The sequence below is a fragment of the Penicillium expansum genome (assembly GCF_000769745.1).
Source record: "Penicillium expansum strain MD-8 chromosome Unknown contig256, whole genome shotgun sequence".
Classification (NCBI taxonomy): Eukaryota; Fungi; Ascomycota; class Eurotiomycetes; order Eurotiales; family Aspergillaceae; genus Penicillium; species Penicillium expansum.
The window spans coordinates 26,896-49,276 of record NW_015971252.1 but is presented as its reverse complement, the minus strand read 5'-3'; the positions used below and the strand labels follow the sequence as shown (position 1 = coordinate 49,276).

Sequence of the window (22,381 nt, the reverse complement as noted above, 5' to 3'; positions counted from 1 at the left end):
GGTGCGGAGTTTTTTTTTTGACATGATTTGATGACTCAAGGACGAAAGCGCTGGTCTATGTGTTTGATGTTCTCATCTTGCTTGGCTACCTTGAACATGTTTATGGGGTTGGATCAAACCGTGACTTGGCGTTGACTGGCTGTTGGCAGTGCTGAATGGTCAAATGTAATATTACGGGTCTATTAGACACGGACAAAACAGACAGACTTGTATTTTTGATAGCACGTCAACTTAATAGGTTTCAATTGCCAAGGATCATTCACAGACAAGAAATTCACCGGCCAAAATAGTAAATCCGAGTACCACAAGCGCTCTGATAGCACAAATGAGATACTACTGGGGAAAAGCTATGACCTCTAATTGTACGTATTTTGCTAGCAAGATCCGCTCTGACAATGGCCAAGGAAACACGTTAGGGCTGGTGACATGGCTGTAGGCTAATCACGAAAAAGAGACGAATTTGGGATCCCTTGGCCGGCCGTCAGGTCCGATGTTATTCTTTGCAAACCGTTGCTCCGTGTATATACGCCGTGCTTCATCAAAATTGACCTTTCGACTCTTCATGATTTTGATCACTTCGGTCTTTGCTCGTTGATCCAAGCCAGCCCTTAAATCCCCGTCTGCAAGATTGGCAGTAATGTCGAATTGTGATGAGCTCAGGCCGGCCTCGAGATCGGCGGTAAAACTTGAGGGAAGGCGGTGATAGAGATAATCAGGCACCTGGACTAATGGGATCCATCGTGACCGAGTGAGGTATAACGCTATAGTGCAATTAGAACAAAATCTGTCATGAATGATTGCTTTGTTTCCTTTGGAGTTGGAAAGACATTTGACCTACCTGTCCCGACGATAATAACTGAAAAGAGTAGGAAATAAAAGAGAATGTAGGTCATGATGATGAGTGATACCGGTGAAGATTCCGGCGTGTAGTAGCAACGTAGTATAGAGCTTTGCAGTGTAAGGAGAAGTTGGCGCCCTTGAGAGAGTTTATCACCAAAGAAGAACTAAGAGATGACGTGTCCCATCAGGCAATAAGCCGTTGATGAAGAAGGCATAGGAAGATTAGAGCGGTTATACAGGAGAGTTTTGGAGGGCAACGTCAGCATCGCGTTCATATTAATTGGCAGCCTGGAGATCGCCGGAAGCTGTTAGTTCTGCCTTACTTAACAGGCAACTACACATGATGTAATTCAGGCACACAGGCATCAAGGCAACAAGGCAACAAGACTATTCCTAAAGTAGCCGCCTTAGCGAGACCCCGTCCAATCTGAGGTCTTGGCATTCGAGACACACACAATTTGATCGACGTGTAGACGGTTTTGATAGCGATTTTGATCTTTCAATTCTCCAACTCAACATCCCCTCTCATCACAATGGCCTCAAACATCTCCAACGATCTGGTCTGGCAGATCACCCGTACGTCCGATCCTCCGCGTTTTTCCCTTTCGAATTTTTACGTCAAAGCTTTTGGAAACCGAACTCTAGCTCATCAATCTTTGGAATAGGCAACCAGAACTCCTTCCTGGTTAACCGCAACTCCGGCGGTGGCTTCCAGTTCTCCCGGGACCCCCTGAACCTGCTGAACAAGCACTCCTACAAGGTACGGGCCTCGGGAATTAGACGGAATGGATGATCCTCCGGGAATGCATGGCTAACGACGGTCTCTTTTGGCGCTTTATAGTATGCCGGTTATGCCAACAACAAGGTAATTATGCCCTACACTGCTGACGTCCTACTTTTTTTTGTGTTTTACTTTGTTACTTTTTCAATATGATACGGCGCTAAAATCATTCTACCTTTAGGCTGTCGGTGTCCAGGCTACTGAGAACGGTGTCGCCGTGACCACCAAGAAGCCCAGCAACCCCCAGCAACCCGGTCAGAACTTGGTCACTGTGACTTACGGTCCCAGCACCTCCACCCGCAAGTAAGCGAAACCCGACTGCTCATTCTTTTCTTTTCAAGACATGTTGCATATGTTGCGTTCACGACCCAGTGCTGACCATTATCTACTTTCCAGGATCTACAAGGGTGTTGCCGACAAGACCGCTAAGAACAGCTACCGTGCTGATCTCCGTGAGGAGGCCGTCGCCCGTGTGAGCGCCGTTCGCCGCTCGCAGCTCCCCAAGAAGGATGCTCCTGCCCAGAAGCTCCGTGGTTCCAAGGCCCGCAAGGCTGAGGAGTCCGAGTAAATTTGTCTCGAGATGAGGCTGAATTGTGGATCATGAAGGATCAGGGATTTGGAGGGTGGAGACTTGATAGGCGTATGTAAAACGCCATGCTGGACTTGGAAACCATGTAATCTAGCAGTCTTGCTCCGAGGGCAGAGGAAAACAAAAACCTAGTGTCCTGTTCGAGACCTTCTAAAGCAAAAAACAAGAACAATTCCTACTGCTAACCGGAACGGAAAAGAACTCAGCCCAAGGTATAGTAAAATTGATTCACAACCGACTGGTCGGCCCGAGCCACAATATCCGGTTGTATATGAGAATATAGTCCGCCTTTTCCCGATATGACAACCCGATAGCCCGGGGAAGTATGGAACAATCCATGTTAAGGGACGAGAATTGCCGAAAAGTCTGGAGAAAGGTCAAGGAGCTTTTTATCTGGTCTTTGATGAAGAGTATTATAGAGAGATGAGAGAGTGTAATATGGGAAGGATTCTATTAAAAAGATACAATATTAGTAGTAGATAGTGAATATGGTAGTAAAATATAGCCCAAATCAAGGTGAATCAAGGTAAATAAAAATGAATAAATGTCAACATCGTCACTTCACATGAATCCGATATGAGAGTAAACACACTAGGTACCTAGGTATTCCGGGGTTGCCCCTCTCAGCACTTGCCCCTCTTATAAATCGGCCGGTCCCCTCTCTAAGCTTCTCTTCTCCCCCATATTTCTCCCCTTTTTCTCCCTCTCTACACATACACACATAATAATTCATCATGGTCAAGGCTGGTATGTTATTCTCGTTGTTTTGTCTATCATTTGCTGATTTGTTATTAGTTGTTCTCGGAGCTGCTGGTGGCATTGGCCAGGTATGTCCCCCACCCCCCACTCCTCGTTATAAGGTCTCTTATGAGCCTCAGCTAATTGATCCTTTAGCCTCTTTCCCTCTTGCTCAAGGCATCCCCTTTGGTTGATGACCTTGCCCTCTATGATGTTGTCAACACCCCCGGTGTGGCTGCAGATCTCTCTCACATCTCTTCTGTCGCTGTACGTGTACTCCAAAGCATCGCAAATAAGCCCGCTAACAAACGGACCAGAAAATCACTGGTTACCTCCCCAAGGATGATGGATTGAAGCTCGCTCTGACCGGTGCCGACGTTGTTGTCATCCCCGCCGGAATTCCCCGTTAGTCGACCCGCAATTTTGGATGTGGTAATTTGCTAACGTCTATGGTGACATCTAGGCAAGCCCGGTATGACCCGTGACGATCTTTTCAAGGTTAATGCCGGAATTGTGAAGGGCCTCGTCGAGAGCATCGCCGAGTTTGCCCCCAAGGCTTTCATTCTCGTTATCTCCAACCCTGTGAACTCCACCGTCCCCATCGCCGCCGAGGTCCTCAAGGCTGCCGGCGTCTTTGATCCCAAGCGTCTGTTCGGTGTGACCACCCTGGACGTTGTTCGTGCCGAAACCTTCACCCAGGAGTTCTCCGGCGTGAAGAACGCCGCTGATGCCACCGTTCCCGTTATTGGTGGTCACTCTGGCGAGACCATTGTTCCTCTGTTTAGCAAGGTTTCCCCCAGCTTCCAGATCCCTGCTGACCGTTACGATGCTCTTGTAAACCGTACGTGAACAGTCCTTTTCGTGGGAGGCATTTGCTGACATTTCACAGGTGTCCAATTTGGAGGTGACGAGGTCGTCAAGGCCAAGGACGGCGCAGGTTCCGCTACTCTGTCTATGGCCTTTGCTGGTTTCAGGTCTGTTTCACCCGCTAACCCGGAGCTACCACAGTGACTGACATATACTAGATTCGCCGAGGCTGTCCTCAAGGCTTCCAAGGGCGAAAAGGGCATTGTTGAGCCTACTTTCGTCTACCTGCCCGGTGTTGCTGGCGGTGATGAGATTGCCAAGGCCACCGGTCTTGACTTCTTCTCCACTCCCGTGGAACTCGGTGTAAGTCTTCAATTTCCAGTGTGCTTAAGATAACTAACTGACATATTCGATCCAGCCCAACGGTGCTGAGAAGGCCATCAACATTCTTGACGGTGTGACCGAGCAGGAGAAGAAGCTTCTTGAGGCTTGCATCAAGGGACTTCAAGGCAACATCGAGAAGGGCGTTGAGTTCGCCAAGAACTCTGCACCAAAGTAAGACCCCCCCCCGTCCGTTGTCCCCTGTCCTCCGTATATATCGGTTGGGTCTTTTTGTGTCGGTAGATTTCTCGCTGGTTTCTCCACGACTGCGATGACACCGGAAAATGGCAGAGCGTTGCTAATCAATCTTCTCTCGGAAAGATAGGCTTTAAATGCGAGACCACGAGTTTATGAACAATGAGCAGACACGAGTAGTGTACGGTCAGAAACCAGATGGGTAGGTTTGGCACACAAATATAGTAACCAACCTGAAATGGAAAGAAGTACAGGTTTCACCATTCGTATTTGCGCGTTTTCGGTATCTTGTCTCATGTAGCCAAGAGACTTTGGGGAATGATCAAATGATCCTTGTAGTAAGCTGAAGGAACCACAACGCCTTGGATGGAACCGTCATAAGTCATAGAGTAGGCGTAGATTTGGTTGAGTCAAAGGCTAGCCCAGGCCCAGGCGCAACCATTTTCACGTTCAAGGCCGAGGCTGGAGAGTTTTGATCTGGAAAGTTGCACCTGGTAGATCGGAGGTCTCGGCCTGCACGGTGGTATTGATCCCCAAATTCGCTAACGCGCCCCGGATGATACCACAAGGAAACCAGAGGTACTAGGCCAATCTATAAGCCGAGGTATCATTGATTTAGGGAAAAGGGGATAAGCTTACTGCCTGCGCCATGGATATTGCTTCACTCCGCACCGCCATGCTCATCCTACCAAACGGCCGGAACGTGCTATCGGTCAAAACATAGACTCCCTATTCAATATCGGCATTAGTTTCATGGACATCCCTGTGCAAGTATAATTGTGTCGCATCTACTCGACCACCATTCCACTCCGTATTGCACATACCCGATGGTTCGTTTTCAAATTATCCACCTGTTTCTTGAATAGGACCGTCCACAGATCCTTGCAAAGAAACTTGATCACATCGAGATTATCGGTAAATCGAGGACGGTCTCGGGCAAAGCTATAGATATTGACACAGGTTAGCACGCCGTCGGACTGCACAAGAAAAGCAAAGGAGCTGCAAAAGGAGGTCTTCATGCTTACCGCTCCGCAAGGCCTTGCCCAACACGATAACCCAGAGACTCTAGACGAAAGAAGGTTGTCTCTCTAACCTCTTCGTCTTCAATTTCCTTTCCCTCGGTCACGAGTTCCTTCGCCATACGCTCGGCCATTGGCACCAATTCTATGAGTAGGAAGTCGAAGCATGAGGAGCTGAAGACGCGAGCATTTGGATCGGTATTTAACTGGGAAGTTGAATCGAATGACATTATGGAGAGGCCAAAGTGAGCAAATCCAGAGGCTGAATGAACGACAGATCCGGTCAATTTACGGAATGAGGGAGTATTGGTGGGAAGGACTGGAAAATGGGGGAGTCGGGGGAAGTTGGGGGAAGTTGGGGGGGAGGGAGTCGTAGGTTAAACTCCCCACACCGGAATCCACCTGATATTGGCCTGATCTATACAACATACAAGCACAACGTACATTCTATACATTGTGTGTTATTTAAAATAAGAGGAATAGTCAATATATTTCCAGGCTAATTGACTAGCCCAAACTAGAAAATACAAGCCCTCCTAGATACATAGCCACTTGTGATACCTTGGAAGACTCCCCCCCACCGCCAGAAACTCCATGGAAATATGCATCAGAAAGAGAAATGACCAAAGTCTTTGTTTAGGTCATCAGCTTCACAAAGCTTGGCTAGAATAAATATCTAAATTCATGGTGGGTATGACCCGCCATTCAGAGGGCTGCTGGCAGGCGGGACATGGTAATCCTGATGAGAAAAAGCTCGGGATGGCAGACTTGGAGCTAGCCTTTTAGGAGGTGGAATATGAGACTCTTCATCTTCATCGCCGCTTTCAGTTAGGTCGATGACCTGGGCAATAGGTCGCTTTTTGCTGGACATGCGCATCGCAGAGGATGGGGTTGATGCCTCACGTGATTGTGACTGCGACTGCGCAGGTGTTCGCTCCAAGGCGACATTTGGGGGCCCCGGTTCCTGTTTCACAACGGGCATTCCTGGTTCGCTGATCTCGATCAAGTCGTCGTCATCGTCATCTGATGCAGGAGTCATCCCTCCCAATTTTGTTGCGTCGGAATCAGTGGGACTTGACCATACACCGTCAGGTTCAACGGTGACTTGATCGATGTCTGGCGACGTTGATTGAAGGATGTCATCAACGTACCTATGCAATCAGTCAGGAAAATAGATAAATATGCCCAAGGGGATGTGGACTTACTGGTCAACTTGCAAAGACTCAAAGCTAGTCGATTTGGAACACACAGGGCATGTCCAAGTTGGAGCTTGTTTCTGCAATTCAAGGAATGAAGATGCATCAAAGCATTGGTTGTGTGCGCAAACGATAGAGCGACAAGGCACCTGAATGCGTAGGGTAGATAGAGGGCATTTGAGTGACATAACACTCGACGTCGCGACAATGTCCGAGTCATTTGCGCGATTTTGCACTGGGGGTCTAAATTAGTATATTCTAAACAAAGGAAGGGAACATGAGGTGTTCTTACTTTCGCGTAAGACTTGCTCCTTCGAGATGAGTTTTCGTGTCTTCAACTGCGAGACAAGATCATCAGTCGGATGCTGCTTCACGAGGTTGGCAAGCGCAAAGAATTTCTGTGCAAGAATGGGTTAGTCAATCGGCCTAACAGATGCTCTACCCAAGAAGAAATGGAATGGAACGAGCTCAACCTTTTGTGTCAATGCGTAAGTCATGACGATATTGTTTGGGTAATTGGGCTTTTTGCGAATCCAGTTGGTTACATCTGCAGGTTGCGTAGTTCCCGGTCTATTTTTCAGACCTCTGAGATTGGCTTTGACTTCATCGAGGTTCACTTTGAGCTCCACCTGATGTGGAAATGCGATGTCCGACTTGGTGTATTGTGTGAGGCCGGAATCAGCGGCGCAATAAACCATTACTCGAAGATTAGAGTCCGTCTGTAGCCTATAGGCAACTTGCTGAGATAGCATGACCTTCAGTTCAACACTATCCCGTGTTTGTTCGCGAACTGGAGATAATTAGACATGAATGTTCAATAAGCTTCAAAATACATAGCATCATACCTTTACATTCCACGACTGCAGTCAAAGGCTCCAGAATTGTGTAAAATGGGCTTTCCTTGAAAATCAAAGGACCTGGAGATTTATGAGCAGCCGCAGGAGGTTTCATGAGAGGAGCACTCGGACCGGTGGAGTATGGGTGAGGTGACATGGAAACCCCGAGCGGTGCAGATCGAGCCTGTGCTGGAGATTGAGAGACAGGCGATGGCTGGTATTGTGGTCTGGTGGGTGATTGATATGGCACAGTGTTGGGGAAAGCAGTAGCGCGGATGCGCCTGGCCAGAGCATCGAAACTGACAGGGTCAGATTCCGCGAGAGATTGGATTCCTATTTTGATGGTCAATGTACGGATTTCTGCAAGAATGGCTGAAACAAAGATTGGAAAGCATGCACAGGATAGAACAAACAAGTCATAGCAAGAGTGAGAATTAACGAACGTTGAATAATGCGGAACTGTAGGGTTGCCTTCAACCCAGATACCTGGAGACCCTCATACCTCAACAAATCCTTCAGTTGTGGATTTGTGAGGGGTTTGATGAAGGCTGTCAGTGTTGCAACCTCTGACGACAAGGTCGACATGACTGCTTTACAGATAAGAGGAGTGCGAAAGCAATCAAGGTGGACTTGATTCAGGGTTCCTCGAAAGACAAGGGTCCGATTCAGCCAGGCCAATTGTAAGGGCTCTGCATCGATACATCTCTTGACTGGAGTGAAATATGAGGGAAAGGTCACTAACCCCAGTCACAAAAGGGTGAGGTCAAGGTCGACAAGGCTTCGGAGGTGAAACTTGGGAAGTGCGCTCTCCGGATGACATAAGACGAGCGCTATCGTGGGAAAAAAAAGTTGATTGTGTTATCAGTAACCCATTTTATTTCCCACCCCAGACATCATTTCATCCTCTAATCTCAAGTCTTGATAACTTATTTGCCCTTGTTTCCCTTCCCTCTTATCCTCATACAATGGCGAAAAGTGTCCGAGCCAGCGTTTCCAAGCGCAACAGAGCCAACCTGCGCAAGAAGGTCTTTGGCCCACTGGTCGATGCCAGAACTGAGAGACTTGCTGCCAAACTACAGGAGCTTGCATCACAGCCACGACCTGAAGTCCCTGTGAAATCAAAGATGGACCTAGCTGAGGACGAGGCTGGTATGTATATACTACCCTCATTTTTCAAGGACACCGACTCACCTCATATGCTCTATTAGCCGAAGCAGCCAAGGCCCGTACTGGTGACAGTGAAGGTTAGTCTATGGCAATTTAAGTTTTAGATCGCACATTTTTTTGGGTCTTAAACTACAGAACGCTTACATTCCCAACACAGAGATGGATATCGACACAATTAAGAGCTCTAAGAAGAAGCAGGCACGTGTGCAAAAGCGCAACCAGAAGCCTCGCAACTCGATTGTCTTCCAAAAGCGTCTATCTACAACCAAGAAGGGACCCAAGAGGAAGTGAGGCGTGTGCGCCGAGTGAGGGGCAATGAATGGATTATTTGACGAGATGGTGTGGCGGAGAAGAAAAAAAAAAGGCGTTTGGGAGTCCACAATTACACCTGCGATTCACGTACATATGTTTCATAGTCTGCGCCTGATATACCATACCTTTCATTAAAGGCTTGAGATATTACTTGGATTTTGATCGGTGGAAAAGAAAAAGAAGAAAAAAACAACCCTAGTGTGGCCGGGGGAGTTTGATATAGGTTGCTATAATTTCAAATCACTGACAAGCAACCCTAGTTAAGATCAAGAAGCTAATTGATACCTTCATCCAGCACTTTAAATCTCTATATTGAATGGAGGGGTTAAATTGTGAAGTAAATGTATAGATGTATACTCCTCCGTATAATAGTACAATATAACTACAACATCAAGGGTACTCAACAAGGCGGTGTGGTGATGCGCGTCGATCATCAACACGATTCTGCCTCCGCTTGGGATCCTCCAGACAGTTCGACATGTGCAGTTGATTTGAGGTTCTTTACATAAAATTGTCCTGCCAGAGAGCTAACGCCAAGTCAATTTGCAAAATGGCGGGCTTTCGCAGCTGGGCGACGGTCATTGCCAATTTGCTAGTGCCCGTGGGCATACTGACCTTCTCTTCCGGATTCTTCCCTTATAAACCGTTGATCCCTGGATTAGCGACTTTTGATGAAACAGGCGAGAATGTCCCAGCACCTGCGGTCTTTGATAAAGTTATCTTCATGGTGGTCGATGCACTAAGGAGGTATGATTTGAATAATACACCTCCGAGCTATACCGATAACTAACGAGGTGTTCACATAGCGACTTTGTATATTCAAACGACTCCGGTTTCTTGTTTACACAAAGGTAAGTGTCACTTTCAAAATCCAACCTTTGATTGTTCGAAATCAGTGACTGATTTGATACTAGCTTGATCCGGTCTGGTGCTGCATTGCCATTCACTGCCTATGCGAGCGCTCCGACTGTTACAATGCCTCGATTGAAAGCCATCACAACTGGTTCGGTTCCGTCTTTTCTAGATGTTATTCTCAACATCGCAGAATCAGATACCACATCAACACTGGCATACCAGGACACCTGGTTGGCGCAATTAAAGGCCACAGGAGGACGGCTTGTGATGTACGGGGACGACACCTGGCTCAAGCTCTTCCCGGGGATGTTTGACCGAGCTGATGGAACTACAAGCTTCTTCGTTTCGGTCAGTTGTACTTTAGATGTTTGTGTATCCGCAGTATTAGTATTGAAACTGAGATTCTTGTCGCAGGACTTCACAGAAGTAGATCATAATGTGACTCGACACGTTCCTCACGAGCTTGCCCAGGATGACTGGTCTGCTCTGATCATGCATTACCTAGGTCTGGATCACATAGGACATAAGGCTGGCCCGAAAAGGTAACTGCAGCTCCCTATCTCCTTATTAGCTACTCTCTAACCGCTAATCCTAGTCCCTTCATGATACCGAAACAGCATGAGATGGACTCTGTGGTGACTGAAATCTATACCGCAATGCAGCAACAAGACCATCTTCAATCTACACTTTTCGTGTTGTGCGGAGATCATGGCATGAATGAGGCTGGAAACCACGGCGGGTCCTCTGCTGGAGAAACGTCCCCCGCATTGCTTTTCATGTCACCCAAGTTTGAACGCTTGGGTGGCCGAAGAGAAAGCCCTATGGAACCGTCAGGCGATATGCAATACTACCAGACGGTTGAGCAAGCGGATATTGCTCCAACCTTGGCGGGGCTTCTTGGTATTCCAATTCCTTTAAACAGTCTTGGTGTATTCATCCCAGACTTTTTAGAGATGTGGGATCATGGTATGCGCTCTTCTTCTAACCGCGGCCAGGTGAAAGATAACAAGGAACTGACTCGGAAATAGGTTCTCATAAAGTTCGAATCTTATATCAAAATGCCGAGCAACTGCTAAACACGTTGACAACTACATTCCCTGGATTTACATTTGGCCCCCATAGTACTGAATCCTGTCCTTCAGGGGTTCTATCGGGTATTGAGGGAGCTCGATGTGCTTGGGCCCGAGTCCAGCAACTTCTCTCTGGCAGGGACGCCGCAGATGATTCTTACTCTACGGCCGGCCCCGCTTTGTTGCAGTTCTTAAGAATTGCACAGGAGGTCATGAGCCGTACTGCTAGTAACTACAATGTCTCCAGACTCACTTTGGGCCTGTTAATCACGGGAGTTGCAGGCATGCTTGTACTTCCAGCCACATACAAGGAATGCGCGCGTCACGGATCGTCCGGGATGTTTTTGATGCTCATGATCATCACCTGTGGGATGATGATGTTTGCGAGTAGCTATGTGGAAGAAGAGCAACAGTTCTGGTATTGGATCTGCTCGGGGTGGGTTGTCTACCTGCATATCAAATCGCAATCTCAATCATCTGCAAAACCGATCTTACGCAAACGCTTTGGGTCATTAGTATATTGGTCTGACAAATGCATGATTCTTGTGCTTGCAATCACCCAGCGACTATTGCGACGGTGGAACCAAACGGGACAGAAATTCGCGGCCGAGCCTGATATTGCTCGCACCTTCTTTGCACGCCATCCAGAGATCTTCTGGGGTCTTCTTATCCTAACCTACGTGGATGCTGGTCGTCATCTTCTCAAGAATATACCAATCACTGGAATATTGAAGCTTGGTGCCTTGGCCCCTGCCGTGTTGGCCTTTACATTCAAATTGCACTTTGTGACTTCAGAATCCCCCGAACTCCTCGATGGGACGTTCATCTCCCAAATCACGAAGGAATGGCCCTACAGTCTGTCATTGGTTTTACATGCCAGGCTTGTGTTTTATGGACTTGCTAGCGTTGTCTTGCTAACGCTATTTGTTGGAAATCGGTCAAGGGTTTCCCGAGGTAAGTCCACACATGCCCCAGATTGGGTCTGAGCTTGGAGTGATTACTGACCATAATTCTTTAGCACACGATACAATTCATGAAGCTCTGCACATATTCTTAATGACGCAGTCCCGTGCCACCAACGTCCCCTTGTTTCTGATTTTCCGAATCCAGGCAGGCATTCTCTCTTCCATGAACCTCACAGGGATCGAAGTGACCATCACAACCTTGATCTTCCAATATATGACATTCTTCGCATTTGGCGGTTCCAATGCGATCTCCTCTGTGGACCTTGCCAGTGGGTATAACGGTGTTGACAGTTACAGTGTGGTGCTAGTGGGGGTTCTCACCTTCGCGAGCAACTGGGCAGGACCTATCTGGTGGGCTTCACAGAGCCATCGTCTCCGGCCGAGGAATCCTGCAGAACAAAACCCCTCGGCACTGTTGACCTTTCATGTTGCCATGTCCTTGGTTTCTGTCATGGCCGCCTGTACAGCCCTCCGAACGCATCTTTTCATCTGGACCGTTTTCTCCCCTAAATACCTCTACAGTATGGCGTGGGCTACTGCCAATCATGTTGCTGTCAATTTACTGGGCGAGGTTATTTTCTCTCGATCTCGGTCTCGATGTCATTATTCATAAAACAATATTTTAGCTTAGAAATACATGCCTGGACATCCCTTGGATTCCATTTAAAGAAAAAAGAAAGAAACGAAAAGAAAAGAAAGCACCGTACATAAAAGGGGTATGAGGTTCAAAATAAACCGCTAAATAGATCATCGATAGCGTTCTTCTTCTTCTTCTTCTTTTTCGATGTACTCTTTGAAACACCATCCTCTGTAAACTTTTCCGTGGGCTTCGCTTTGGAGGCCTTGGAGATCTTGGAATCAGACTGGGAAACCTTGACCGGAGTGAGTGGCGCATTGTCAATCCGAAGAATACGCTCCCCAATATCTTCTTTTGCGACAGGAATAATCTTGGACTTGCTTGTCACAGGTTGCATCTTCAGCTGACTGATTCCGGTGATTTTATTTAATCGCGCCAACGCAGCCAACAGCACGATTCCAAGGGTAGAGAACTGGTTATCGGCAACGACAGTTGAAAAGGCGCTAATAGAACAGTTAGCCTGAATGTTCCAGGTAATTTTCTTTTCTTTTTCCTTTTCATACATGTAACATCTTGGGATTATAGTGACCAGGTGGGATTTTACCCCCGATCGGGCGAGGTCCAAGGTGGCGCGTTTCAAGATGGATAGCCATTTCCACCATTTAGTTCGACGATGCTGATTCTTATTGCGATGAAAGATCAGATGCAGCATTGAGTGGACTGCCAGGATATCCTCTATATTGTCCATATTGTTTATGTTGTGAGATGTTGGAAAAGTTGAAAAGTGGGTTTTCCCGACGTACTTTTTTACTTTTTATTGCCTACACAGTCAAGGTTATATACTCTATCTACATAGCACTCTTTATTACTAAAAAAACAAAAAAAAAAACAAAAAAAAAATTCATTTCATTGGACTCCATCCCCAATGTTTTTGGATTTTCCTAATTTTCGAAAAAAAAGCAATAAAAATAGCAGAAAACGCAGGAAAAAGCAGGAAAAAAGCAGAAAAAAGCAGAAAAAAGCAGAAGCAATTAATGGCACAATTCCCGAATAAAAATATTGAATCGGTTTCTTCGAAATGTGCGATACAAAAGCGAAACTCATAGCAGAGTAGCAAGGATTGTGCCAGCTATTCCGAGGAACTCTACCTTCCGTAGTGGTAGTCGCTGCATGGATGCCTGTGAATGAGTCATTTTGTTGTGATACAGAAAAAGGTCAAGCATACTGTGCAAGAGCCTTTTCACAGTGTGGCGTTCATTCTGTACGTATCGAGTATCTTTCTGTTGAGATGCATTGAGCTGTTGAGCTGTTGATTTTTGATTTTTCATCTTTTTTTTTCCCCATCGGCCTGGGGAACACTGATCTTGGGGTGGGAGGGGCTGAATATCTCGAAAATGATTCGTGATGATATTCAATTTCCCCCCTAGCGCTCGACGAGAAGGATCCTAAGCGCGTTTGTGTTCGACAGACAAAGATGGATTGTCAGATAATTCTTTCTTTCTTTTTTTCTTCGAAAGACCAGTCCATATGTGTGGAAAAACATTCGATTGATGGCAAGGAGAGAACGCGATGAAGATTAATTTCTCTGCGAGAGGAATTGACGGTCCTCTGCCTGCATCGAAGAAAATTCGCCAGGGACATGCTGGACCGATCGTCCGCCGGAATGCCGGGGAGTGCGAATTGATGGTCGACCTCGCGGAGTCTGGCTGAAGGACTGAGACTGGGGCCGCGTACGGTTGGCGCGAGGCGTAGTGGGAGCTCGGTTCCGAGGTGCAAAGAGGCCTGTGAAAGGGTCAGATCATGTCCACAGGCCAAAGGGCACGATATATTACCTTGCTGAGTAGTGCTGGCAACTGAACGACGGAGCTTACTGGCATCATTGGGACCAGGGAAAGCCGCTTCGGTGCCCGCGCGTGGGCCATCGATATGGAAAAGCTGGATTCAGTCAATACCAGCACCGGAATATGACAAAAAGGATTAAACTCACTCGAGGTCGCTCTTCGTGAGGACGGGTCATAACGTTACTGTTGCGAAACTTATTTACGAGAGCTTCCTTTCCTTGGAGTGCTATTTGAAACTTGTTAGAAGACATTCCCTTTAACTACAGATGGGACACAAACTGGCATAAGAAACCTCGGCCCTCTTCTCGGAGATGCAGTCGGGCCTGTAATTGTCTCGAGTCAGCGAACGTGCACTTTTCTGCGGGAGATGGGGAGGAACATACCAAGTCTTGCCCTGTCGAGCGTGTACGAGCTAAGCGAAACTGGTAAGTAAATGTCACACACTGACCCATGGTATAACTCACATTCACAATGTCAATTGCCTGTAGACTATGTTAGTAAAATATTGGACGAAAGGGGCATGGAAGGAAAGGGACATGGGACGAAAGTAGATCCAGCAAACACTCACATCACCAAAGTTCATAAACGCATAACCAACGCTAGAAAGACAAAGGATAAGTAACATTGAAAACCAACAATGAACAATCAAAACTTACTTGCAACGATGGGTAAAATCTAGAGATCGAATTAGCGTAGTCCGAATGAGCGAATAAATTGAGAAGCACTTACCCATGCGCAGGTAAAGGAAGTCATACTTCCCATAGCTGGATTCGTCAAGAATGGATTTCAACTGGTCCTATTAAATGATCAGATGGAATCAGCATTGAAGATTTTCATGAGAAAAAAGATGGAGATAATCATACCGATGTTATTTTGTTGGGAATGTTGCGGATCATGACCTGTAACAGACAATATGTGAGATATTGGTGTTGCAGCAGTTGGAAGAAAACTTACAGTGCTGCGAACGTCTAGTCCTTGCCTGATTCGGTCAAGGTTAATAGCATGTTCTGCACTCGTCTGACCCTCTTCAGAAGCTGGGGAAACGTCGACCTTCTCCTCGGTCTCGTTCTCCTTGGACACGAGGTGGTAGGGCGTCACTGGGCTCTGAGGGGAGCCAAAGCTGGTGGTTCGAAGATGAGGCAAAACAGGCATTTCTTCTTGCGCATCAATAAAGACATTGAAATGAAGACTCTGCACCAAAAATTATTAGCATTCTACCGTCAAACACAAAAAAATATTAAAAAAAGGGGGGAGAGGGAAAGAAAAAAGGATACTTCAAGCCTAAACCCAGCAAGACAAGAAAAAGCATAGGTCGCATGACGCTTGTTGAAATATTCAACTTGGTAGTGACTCATGTTCGTTCCATTCTGGATAAGCTTGCAAGAACGCAGGGTGCCAAGGGAAGCGACGACATGTTGAACAACGTCGTCCATAGGTTCCATGAGCCACTGGCTTGGGATGGTGTACACAGAAAGCAAGAATGTGCCATCCCGAGGAACAGAGCTAGACGAGGCGACTCCCTTGGATCTGCTGGTTCCCTTGAAATTGGTAATTTCTTCGCAACTAGCCGGGAAGACGCGCCATGTAGGGCGAGTGAGGCGGATTTTTTTCATGGCGTGGATGGCCTCTCGAAGGTCGCCGAAAGAAAATGAGAACATGCCCTCAGCCTCGAGTTTCTTGAGGCAAACATCCTCGAGGGAAGGATATTCATCAATCTTATAATGTCAGCTTGAATATCTCCCATGACCAGGTCGGTATTGCAACTTACGGGGAACATCATAACAATAGATCGGTGAGTGGTGTCGAGGGAGACATTGTGCACGATAAAGCTTCGATGCTTCTCGGTAACATCATGAGTTCCACCGGAAAGCGATCGTGAAGATAAGTCGGTTGTACCAGTTCGACCAGCTTGGGTTTCGGGGGAAGCATGGACCAGCGCATTGTTGGAGGTGGTGATGTTTCCAACTGCAGGATCGCGAGTGGCTGCGAACAAACTAGATATGAAATCCGGGGTCGGGGTGTATTCATAACTGATTTCTTCATGCGATGGTGAGTACCGAGCGTTGGCAATAGCAGTCTGAACAGGAGAGAGCGGGCACTGAGATGCTCCTAGATGTGCCTGAGCATGAGTCGAAAAATGAGGCGAGTATTGCATTTGAGGAAGCGACCGGGATGCCTGGGCATGGGAAGGCGAGTATCGCATTCCACCAGGACCAGCGCTAGGAGATACCTGGGTAGAAGCCGAAGGGAACTGGGATTGACCGATTGCATAGTGAGCTGCGTTAATTGTGCGAGTCAGCTGAGGCGAAACAGACGAGCTCTGGTACTGAGTGTTCGCCTGGTCAAGGGTCGACGGCACTGGATAGGCATAGCAAGAACCAGAGGTTGCAGTGGTGGTTTGAGATGAGAGAACGCGCGTGGACCCTGTCTCATTGGACCAGGCAAACGGGTCACTGTAATGCATTAACGTATTAGGGCTTTTGATCTTTAATGTATAAAAAGACGACAAATAACTACCCAGTCGGACGAATTGTCTCCATTCCAGGGAACGGGGCAGGGTTTGCTCGGTTGGAAAAAGCGTCATACCCCATTGGGTTGAATGCAGTAAGCTGCTCCGACGGCGATCCTCGAGTTGGAGAAAACCCCTCCATGTTCAATTCTGAAGTAATGAGAAGGTAAGCCGAGAGAGCCGGAGGTCGTATTAAAAGACAAGTCCACATACAAATTAGGAAGTTGAATGACCTATTCAGCGAGGGGCGCGATATCGCAATGTTGCTTGGTGCTACTATTGTAGCGACAGATTGGAGAAATCACGCGGAGGAAAATAAAAGAAAGAAATCGTTGGCGAAAGAATAAATCAAGGCTTTTATATTTCAAGGCCGACTCATACTTGTAGAAATATTTCAACTTGTCCAATAAAACGATGCGATTGTGCAAACGACCCGTCGAGTCATTAAGACCCCAACCATAGCTCAACGAGCCCAACAGGGTAAAACACTCAACCAAGTGACCGCGCGACTGAGAATTCATCTGGTCACTGGGGTAGGTATCAGATAGTAGAGTTATCTAGCTGCATTCAATCTTGTAGTGTCTCTACCATGCCTTCATACGGCTTAGCCCGATGGAATGGCTCGCTGTGATCCTATGTCAGCAATGGTGTCATAGTAAAAGGGTCATGGCAGGGGCTTCTTCACGATTACAGACCAATCATAGAGTATATAACTCTTATTAGATCCATATGTTTCTCAATGAGTGGTTTCAAGGTTGCTGGTTAGCAGAGTGATCACTGCTCTGTCTTACTGTATAAATAAAGGTGGTGATCAGACATGTTATTCTCACGGTCTCTCAGCTGCTGAAAAGATTGATGAAGCCATAAGAGAAAGATGTTAAACAATGAACAATGAACCCGGACATTATGTAGAAAAGGAAAAGGAGGGATGATCTTAGAAACACTATTGGAAGAAGAATGTCTTGCGCAGGTGTTGTATGTTGTACCTTTGATATTGGTCAAGGTTTACGCTAGTGATGACGCTAGCACAAAGTGGGATTAGCCTATTGAAAGCGGTCAAGCACTTGGATGGCAGATCGAACATCTGACCGCCTGTGAACGTCAACGAGTACCTATACCTAGGTAAGCTTGAGATCGTTATCCTGAATAAGGTTGCAAGCCTAACAAGTCGGAAGAGTTGAAACTGTTGGGCTTCCCTCTGGCTATGAAGCTGAGCCATTATGCCACCCATGGCTCCAATGCTCAATGAGCCACATGTCTTGAACCAAGTGAGCCAGCCTATACACGTTGGAGTACCTAAACAAAACTGACTACTTGTCCATAGATTATCATCTCCCCCTCTGACACAGACTATCTGGATCAGCTCATTCCCTCAATCAGAGATTACAGTGTTGGGAACCGCACTCCACAACTCCTGCAGTCACTGTCCCGGTTCGCGGGCGACAAGGAGTCCGAGATCGAAAGCATATGCAACACAAATCACCAGGAGTTTGTCTCGTCTGTCAATTCACTGCTTCGAATTCGAGAGGGGACAGTGAGCTTGACAGCGGAGATTCTGGACTTGAATCAATCTATTCAAACAAGTACCGAACGCCTAGCCGAGCAGAAGAAAGCACTGGTGGAGTCGCGTGGCCACCGACAGAACATCGATGAGACCAGTCGTGCCATTCAGGATTGTTTGGAGGTACTGCGTCTAGCCAACCAAGTCCATGACCTCTTGGCAAAGAAGAACCACTACGCCGCGTTGCGAGCACTGGAGGAATTGCAAAATGTCCATCTCAAGGGGGTGACGCAATACAAGATTGCAGTCATGATACAGCGCTCAGTTCCAGCGACACAGAGAGCTATCGCGGAAGCAGTGATGTCAGATCTCAACACCTGGCTTTATCGCATCCGAGAAATGTCTCAATACCTCGGGGAAATTGCGCTCTTCCACACAGACCAGCGGAAAACCCGACAAAAACAAAGAGCAGAAAAAATTCCTTATTTAGAGCACTTCAATTTAAACTCCGCGATCGAATTGGTGTCTGATGAAGACGAAGAATATGACCTGCTCCAGAATGAAGATCTTCAAGTTGACTTCACCCCGCTGTTCGAGTGCTTGCATATTCATCAATCTTTGGGACATATGGATAAATTCCGAATTGAATACGCGACCACCCGCCGAAGACAAAAGGAACTCTTGCTTCCATCTTCCATCACCCTTGTTGATGAAGATGGTTCCAGCCTGCACAATCTCTTGGAAGAGATGGCCGGATTTGCCATTGTTGAACGGGCCACAATGAAAAGAGCCCCCGATCTCAGGTCATCTGTCGATGTAAGGAACCATCTTCCCTTCCCTTTGTTCTCTTTTCAATGGGGAGCGCTCCAGGAATTATCTAACCCATGCCATGCCTCTAAATAGATCGACGAGCTCTGGGATTCGATGTGCCAGGGGGCTGTAGTGTTGATATCGAAAGCACTGCATGAAGTCGACAACGCTGAAAGCATTCTCAACATCAAGAATTTGATTGCTCTATTCATGCAGACGATGAACGTGTGTAGGCCCCATCTCTATTATCTTGGCCTCGAAAAGCTGATGTCCATATGACAGACGTGGAACTTCCCCGTGCGGGTCTTTGATGACTTTTTGTTGACACTCTTTGGCAAATATGCCGAACTTCTGAAGAAGAGATTCAGTGATGATTTCCAGGAGGTAAGGGCTATTTTCTCCCTATCAAGCCATCTTAAATGCTGACAGTGCCAGATTGTATCAACGGATGATTATATGCCCATGCCTATCCAGACCCAAGAGGAGCATGACAAGGTCCTCAATGTTAGCTGGTACAGCCCCGAACAACCTCGTGAGGAACAAGTGTAAGTTGTGAATCAGGCTAGGCCGATTGGTCCGTATTCAAACCTAATTAACCATTGGCTTAGGTTCCCATGCATATTACCATTTTCCCGAATGTATCCGCTGTGTTGTATTGATATTCGGAATTTCTTGAACCAGTTCTATTTCTTCGCAAATGATGGTTTCACAAATACAAATGTGATTGATGAGACACTGAAAAATGTAAGTTCGAACCAACACACTCAAGACCCATGACTTGACAACTAACCTAGCAGGATCTGGATGACCTCCTTTCACAAAAGGTCTGCGACACCTTAGTGGAGCGTCTTTCTTCGCAATATCTAGGCCAAATCGTTCAAATTCTTATTAACCTGGAACACTTCGAATTAGCTTGCCGCGAGCTGGAGCTCTTACTGGCAGCTGCCCGATCACAGAACTCCACCGGCACCTCAATCGCGCTGAAGGCTACTGAAAAGTTCAAAAGCAACAAGAAGGCAGCCGAGAAGCGTATCTTCGAGGTAGTCAATTCCAAAATCGATGACCTTATCGAGACCGCAGAGTACGAGTGGATGTCCCCCACACCTCCCACAGAGCCGAGCAATTACATGCAAACCTTGACTCGATTCTTGTCTAACATCATGAACTCCACATTGTTGGGTCTGCCGACGGAAATCAAAGAGCTCATCTACTTTGATGCCCTTAGCCATGCTGCAAACATGATTCTGGTGAGTTTCCTAAGGACCCCAATCCGTTGAAACAGAGACTGACTGACCATACAGGCGCAACCATTGTCCCCAGATGTGAAGAAAATCAATCCCAACGGAGTGGCAGCATTAGCAAAAGATGTTGAATATCTCGCCGAATTTGTGGACAGCTTAAATGTCCCAATTCTTCGCGAGAATCTTGACGAGTTACAGCAAACCGTGCAGTTGATGCAAGCAGACAGTGCAGACGAGTTTTACGACATTTCCACGAGGAACAAGAAATATGGACGTGTCGATGCCATGCAAGGGCCCATTCTGCTCGAAAAGTACAGTTCGAAATCTACATCTCATTACCGTGAACTACCTGCTAACTCGTCACGAATAGGCTTACACGTAGTATTCAAGCTCCCACCAAAACGGATAAGTTTGCAACTCTTTCATCACGATTCAAGAAGACTGGATAAATTATAATACAATGTTTCACTACAACAATGAAGTACCCTTGGGACCTGTTAGAAGCCTAAGTACAGAAACACTGCTAGAAACATACCTGCCATATCCAGAGCTAGTAAAAAGGCCATATACAACGACTTCGGACTGTGTAAGAATATCTCTTGTCTCTGAGATTGTAACCTCGGCTTACTGCAAGAGCTGTACGAGAAATGGGAACATACATGGATACCAGTATCAACATAGTGAACCACACACAACCTTCAGAACGCCATATGTGGTTTCTTTCCTCTTTCTAACCAGAATCAAAACCTGCACTCATTCCGCACATGGAAGAACCCGAAAGATCAGAAATACCAGGAGTCGCTTAATCACCACTTCTAGAGCATTGTCTTTGCCTTGTGTGAGAAACTAAAATAATAAAAGTATCAAATAAGAACAGTAAGAAACAAAAAGAAAACGGACCAAAATTCGCCTTGAAACGCGCATGAACTAAATTGAAATGACGGACTGGACCATGTGCCGATGACACATTACATTCACTTGTGGATCAAAATTAGCTTGTCTGCTGAAGATGAGACATATGACAAATACGTACCTGCTGGGGAGGGAGATGTGGGTAGGCATACATCCCCTCGAACATTTGGGATTGAGGTTGACCATATGCCGCAGTTGGGTCTGATTGAACGGCTCCGGGGTACATGGCAGGTTGTGGGCGGTACTCCTGGTCCTGAGGCATACCGTGTTGGCCAAGGGAGGCGTAATCGGCAGGACCCATGTGCTGGTGTGGTTGGACTCCATGCGGGGCAGGGGGCAGTTGACCGGGGGCTGCAGAAGGTCCTGGGGCGGTACCGGCAGCCTGACTCGACCGCTTGGCATGAGAAGTTGCCTCCTCGCGGGGAACTATATCAATGAGGAAGTCAAACATGTCCGATTTGGACAGAGCGGCGGCAATATCGGATCGCTGGAGGGTACGACGTTTGTTGTCCTCGGCATGAATCCAGGCACGCATAGTCAGCTCGGTAATGAAAATATCACAGCCCTTAGCAAACAAGATGGGTGCTTCTGCGGATATCATCTTGACCTCCGGGTCCGCCTTCATCACCTTTTTGATACGGGCCAATGGCAACTGGTGGATCTTGTAGTCGTGGTTGTCTGATTCCAGGTGATTAATGACATGCTGCCAGTAGGTCGTCAGGATATCACGCGCGGTTCCTTGAAGGCCTTGGTTTACCTGGTTCTGGTAAGTATCAAAGCTCGATATGTGACTGGCTATCTCAGGAGCTTACGTTGGCCCAGGTACCAGTGTACAACTCGGCAACTGGCGCATAGCCTTGCGCTGAGAGCTATATTTTAACCCAACTTTGATTAGTTGCTACTCAAGACAATTCGCGCGATCATCATAGAGTGAAGGTAAGGCCCGCGCGGCTCATCGCGATGGACATACCGCTGCGCTAGCACCTATACATAGTGGCTCCTGTCAGTCTCCATTCAAATCAATCAAGTTAGCCAAAAGGTAGCAACCAAGCCAGCAGAGTAGCCCTTTAACGGACCTCGGTGCGTAGTTTGGGCGCGTAGCTTCGGCGCAATGATAAAGTTGGCACTTACCATAATGTCCTCCATTTCTAACATCATAAATCGGCTGCGGCTGTTGTCTGCCCTGCTGCGCAGAGCCTTGAGGAGATTGTTCCATGCTGCCTTTGAGGTTGAGCTTTA

General features: G+C 47.1%; 10 protein-coding genes across 10 annotated transcripts; 5 read left to right on the top strand and 5 right to left on the bottom strand.

Moving 5' to 3' along the window:
* Window positions 1-441: 441 nt before the first annotated feature.
* PEX2_074210 (DUF2015 domain-containing protein) lies at window positions 442-893 on the bottom strand (the record flags this gene model as incomplete). Its single annotated transcript, XM_016744691.1, has 2 exons — window positions 442-761; window positions 839-893. The coding sequence occupies 2 exons, from the start codon at window positions 891-893 to the stop codon at window positions 442-444; spliced, it is 375 nt and encodes a 124-aa protein (XP_016600464.1).
* Window positions 894-1,373: 480 nt separating this feature from the next.
* On the top strand, window positions 1,374-2,189 carry PEX2_074200 (uncharacterized protein; the record flags this gene model as incomplete). Its single annotated transcript, XM_016744690.1, has 4 exons — window positions 1,374-1,416; window positions 1,506-1,600; window positions 1,803-1,924; window positions 2,018-2,189. 4 exons carry the CDS (start codon window positions 1,374-1,376, stop codon window positions 2,187-2,189), a joined length of 432 nt encoding a protein of 143 aa, XP_016600463.1.
* Window positions 2,190-2,944: 755 nt separating this feature from the next.
* Window positions 2,945-4,314, top strand: PEX2_074190 (malate dehydrogenase; the record flags this gene model as incomplete). Its single annotated transcript, XM_016744689.1, has 8 exons — window positions 2,945-2,957; window positions 3,006-3,037; window positions 3,105-3,215; window positions 3,266-3,353; window positions 3,412-3,789; window positions 3,838-3,922; window positions 3,974-4,118; window positions 4,174-4,314. 8 exons carry the CDS (start codon window positions 2,945-2,947, stop codon window positions 4,312-4,314), a joined length of 993 nt encoding a protein of 330 aa, XP_016600462.1.
* A 467-nt stretch (window positions 4,315-4,781) lies between these two features.
* PEX2_074180 (trafficking protein particle complex subunit) lies at window positions 4,782-5,484 on the bottom strand (the record flags this gene model as incomplete). The annotated part of the gene is made up of 4 exons (XM_016744688.1): window positions 4,782-4,913; window positions 4,971-5,060; window positions 5,156-5,273; window positions 5,357-5,484. The coding sequence occupies 4 exons, from the start codon at window positions 5,482-5,484 to the stop codon at window positions 4,782-4,784; spliced, it is 468 nt and encodes a 155-aa protein (XP_016600461.1).
* Window positions 5,485-6,032: 548 nt separating this feature from the next.
* On the bottom strand, window positions 6,033-7,967 carry PEX2_074170 (Zinc finger, RING/FYVE/PHD-type; the record flags this gene model as incomplete). Its single annotated transcript, XM_016744687.1, has 6 exons — window positions 6,033-6,501; window positions 6,556-6,781; window positions 6,839-6,944; window positions 7,011-7,336; window positions 7,392-7,754; window positions 7,826-7,967. The coding sequence occupies 6 exons, from the start codon at window positions 7,965-7,967 to the stop codon at window positions 6,033-6,035; spliced, it is 1,632 nt and encodes a 543-aa protein (XP_016600460.1).
* A 380-nt stretch (window positions 7,968-8,347) lies between these two features.
* PEX2_074160 (DUF2423 domain-containing protein) lies at window positions 8,348-8,840 on the top strand (the record flags this gene model as incomplete). Its single annotated transcript, XM_016744686.1, has 3 exons — window positions 8,348-8,531; window positions 8,591-8,626; window positions 8,707-8,840. The coding sequence occupies 3 exons, from the start codon at window positions 8,348-8,350 to the stop codon at window positions 8,838-8,840; spliced, it is 354 nt and encodes a 117-aa protein (XP_016600459.1).
* Window positions 8,841-9,411: 571 nt separating this feature from the next.
* las21 (mannose-ethanolamine phosphotransferase LAS21) lies at window positions 9,412-12,364 on the top strand (the record flags this gene model as incomplete). Its single annotated transcript, XM_016744685.1, has 7 exons — window positions 9,412-9,608; window positions 9,668-9,712; window positions 9,776-10,064; window positions 10,131-10,258; window positions 10,312-10,682; window positions 10,745-11,740; window positions 11,805-12,364. The coding sequence occupies 7 exons, from the start codon at window positions 9,412-9,414 to the stop codon at window positions 12,362-12,364; spliced, it is 2,586 nt and encodes an 861-aa protein (XP_016600458.1).
* A 112-nt stretch (window positions 12,365-12,476) lies between these two features.
* Window positions 12,477-13,076, bottom strand: PEX2_074140 (uncharacterized protein; the record flags this gene model as incomplete). Its single annotated transcript, XM_016744684.1, has 2 exons — window positions 12,477-12,831; window positions 12,892-13,076. 2 exons carry the CDS (start codon window positions 13,074-13,076, stop codon window positions 12,477-12,479), a joined length of 540 nt encoding a protein of 179 aa, XP_016600457.1.
* Window positions 13,077-13,904: 828 nt separating this feature from the next.
* PEX2_074130 (putative meiosis protein MEI2) lies at window positions 13,905-16,820 on the bottom strand (the record flags this gene model as incomplete). The annotated part of the gene is made up of 14 exons (XM_016744683.1): window positions 13,905-14,110; window positions 14,161-14,263; window positions 14,316-14,395; window positions 14,449-14,492; window positions 14,553-14,581; window positions 14,634-14,651; window positions 14,738-14,768; window positions 14,826-14,844; window positions 14,899-14,965; window positions 15,033-15,068; window positions 15,124-15,360; window positions 15,444-15,884; window positions 15,938-16,622; window positions 16,687-16,820. 14 exons carry the CDS (start codon window positions 16,818-16,820, stop codon window positions 13,905-13,907), a joined length of 2,130 nt encoding a protein of 709 aa, XP_016600456.1.
* Window positions 16,821-17,898: 1,078 nt separating this feature from the next.
* On the top strand, window positions 17,899-20,679 carry PEX2_074120 (Rab GTPase-binding exocyst subunit SEC15; the record flags this gene model as incomplete). Its single annotated transcript, XM_016744682.1, has 9 exons — window positions 17,899-17,946; window positions 18,003-18,995; window positions 19,083-19,214; window positions 19,272-19,373; window positions 19,425-19,534; window positions 19,598-19,733; window positions 19,787-20,236; window positions 20,291-20,541; window positions 20,601-20,679. The coding sequence occupies 9 exons, from the start codon at window positions 17,899-17,901 to the stop codon at window positions 20,677-20,679; spliced, it is 2,301 nt and encodes a 766-aa protein (XP_016600455.1).
* Window positions 20,680-22,381: the final 1,702 nt, after the last annotated feature.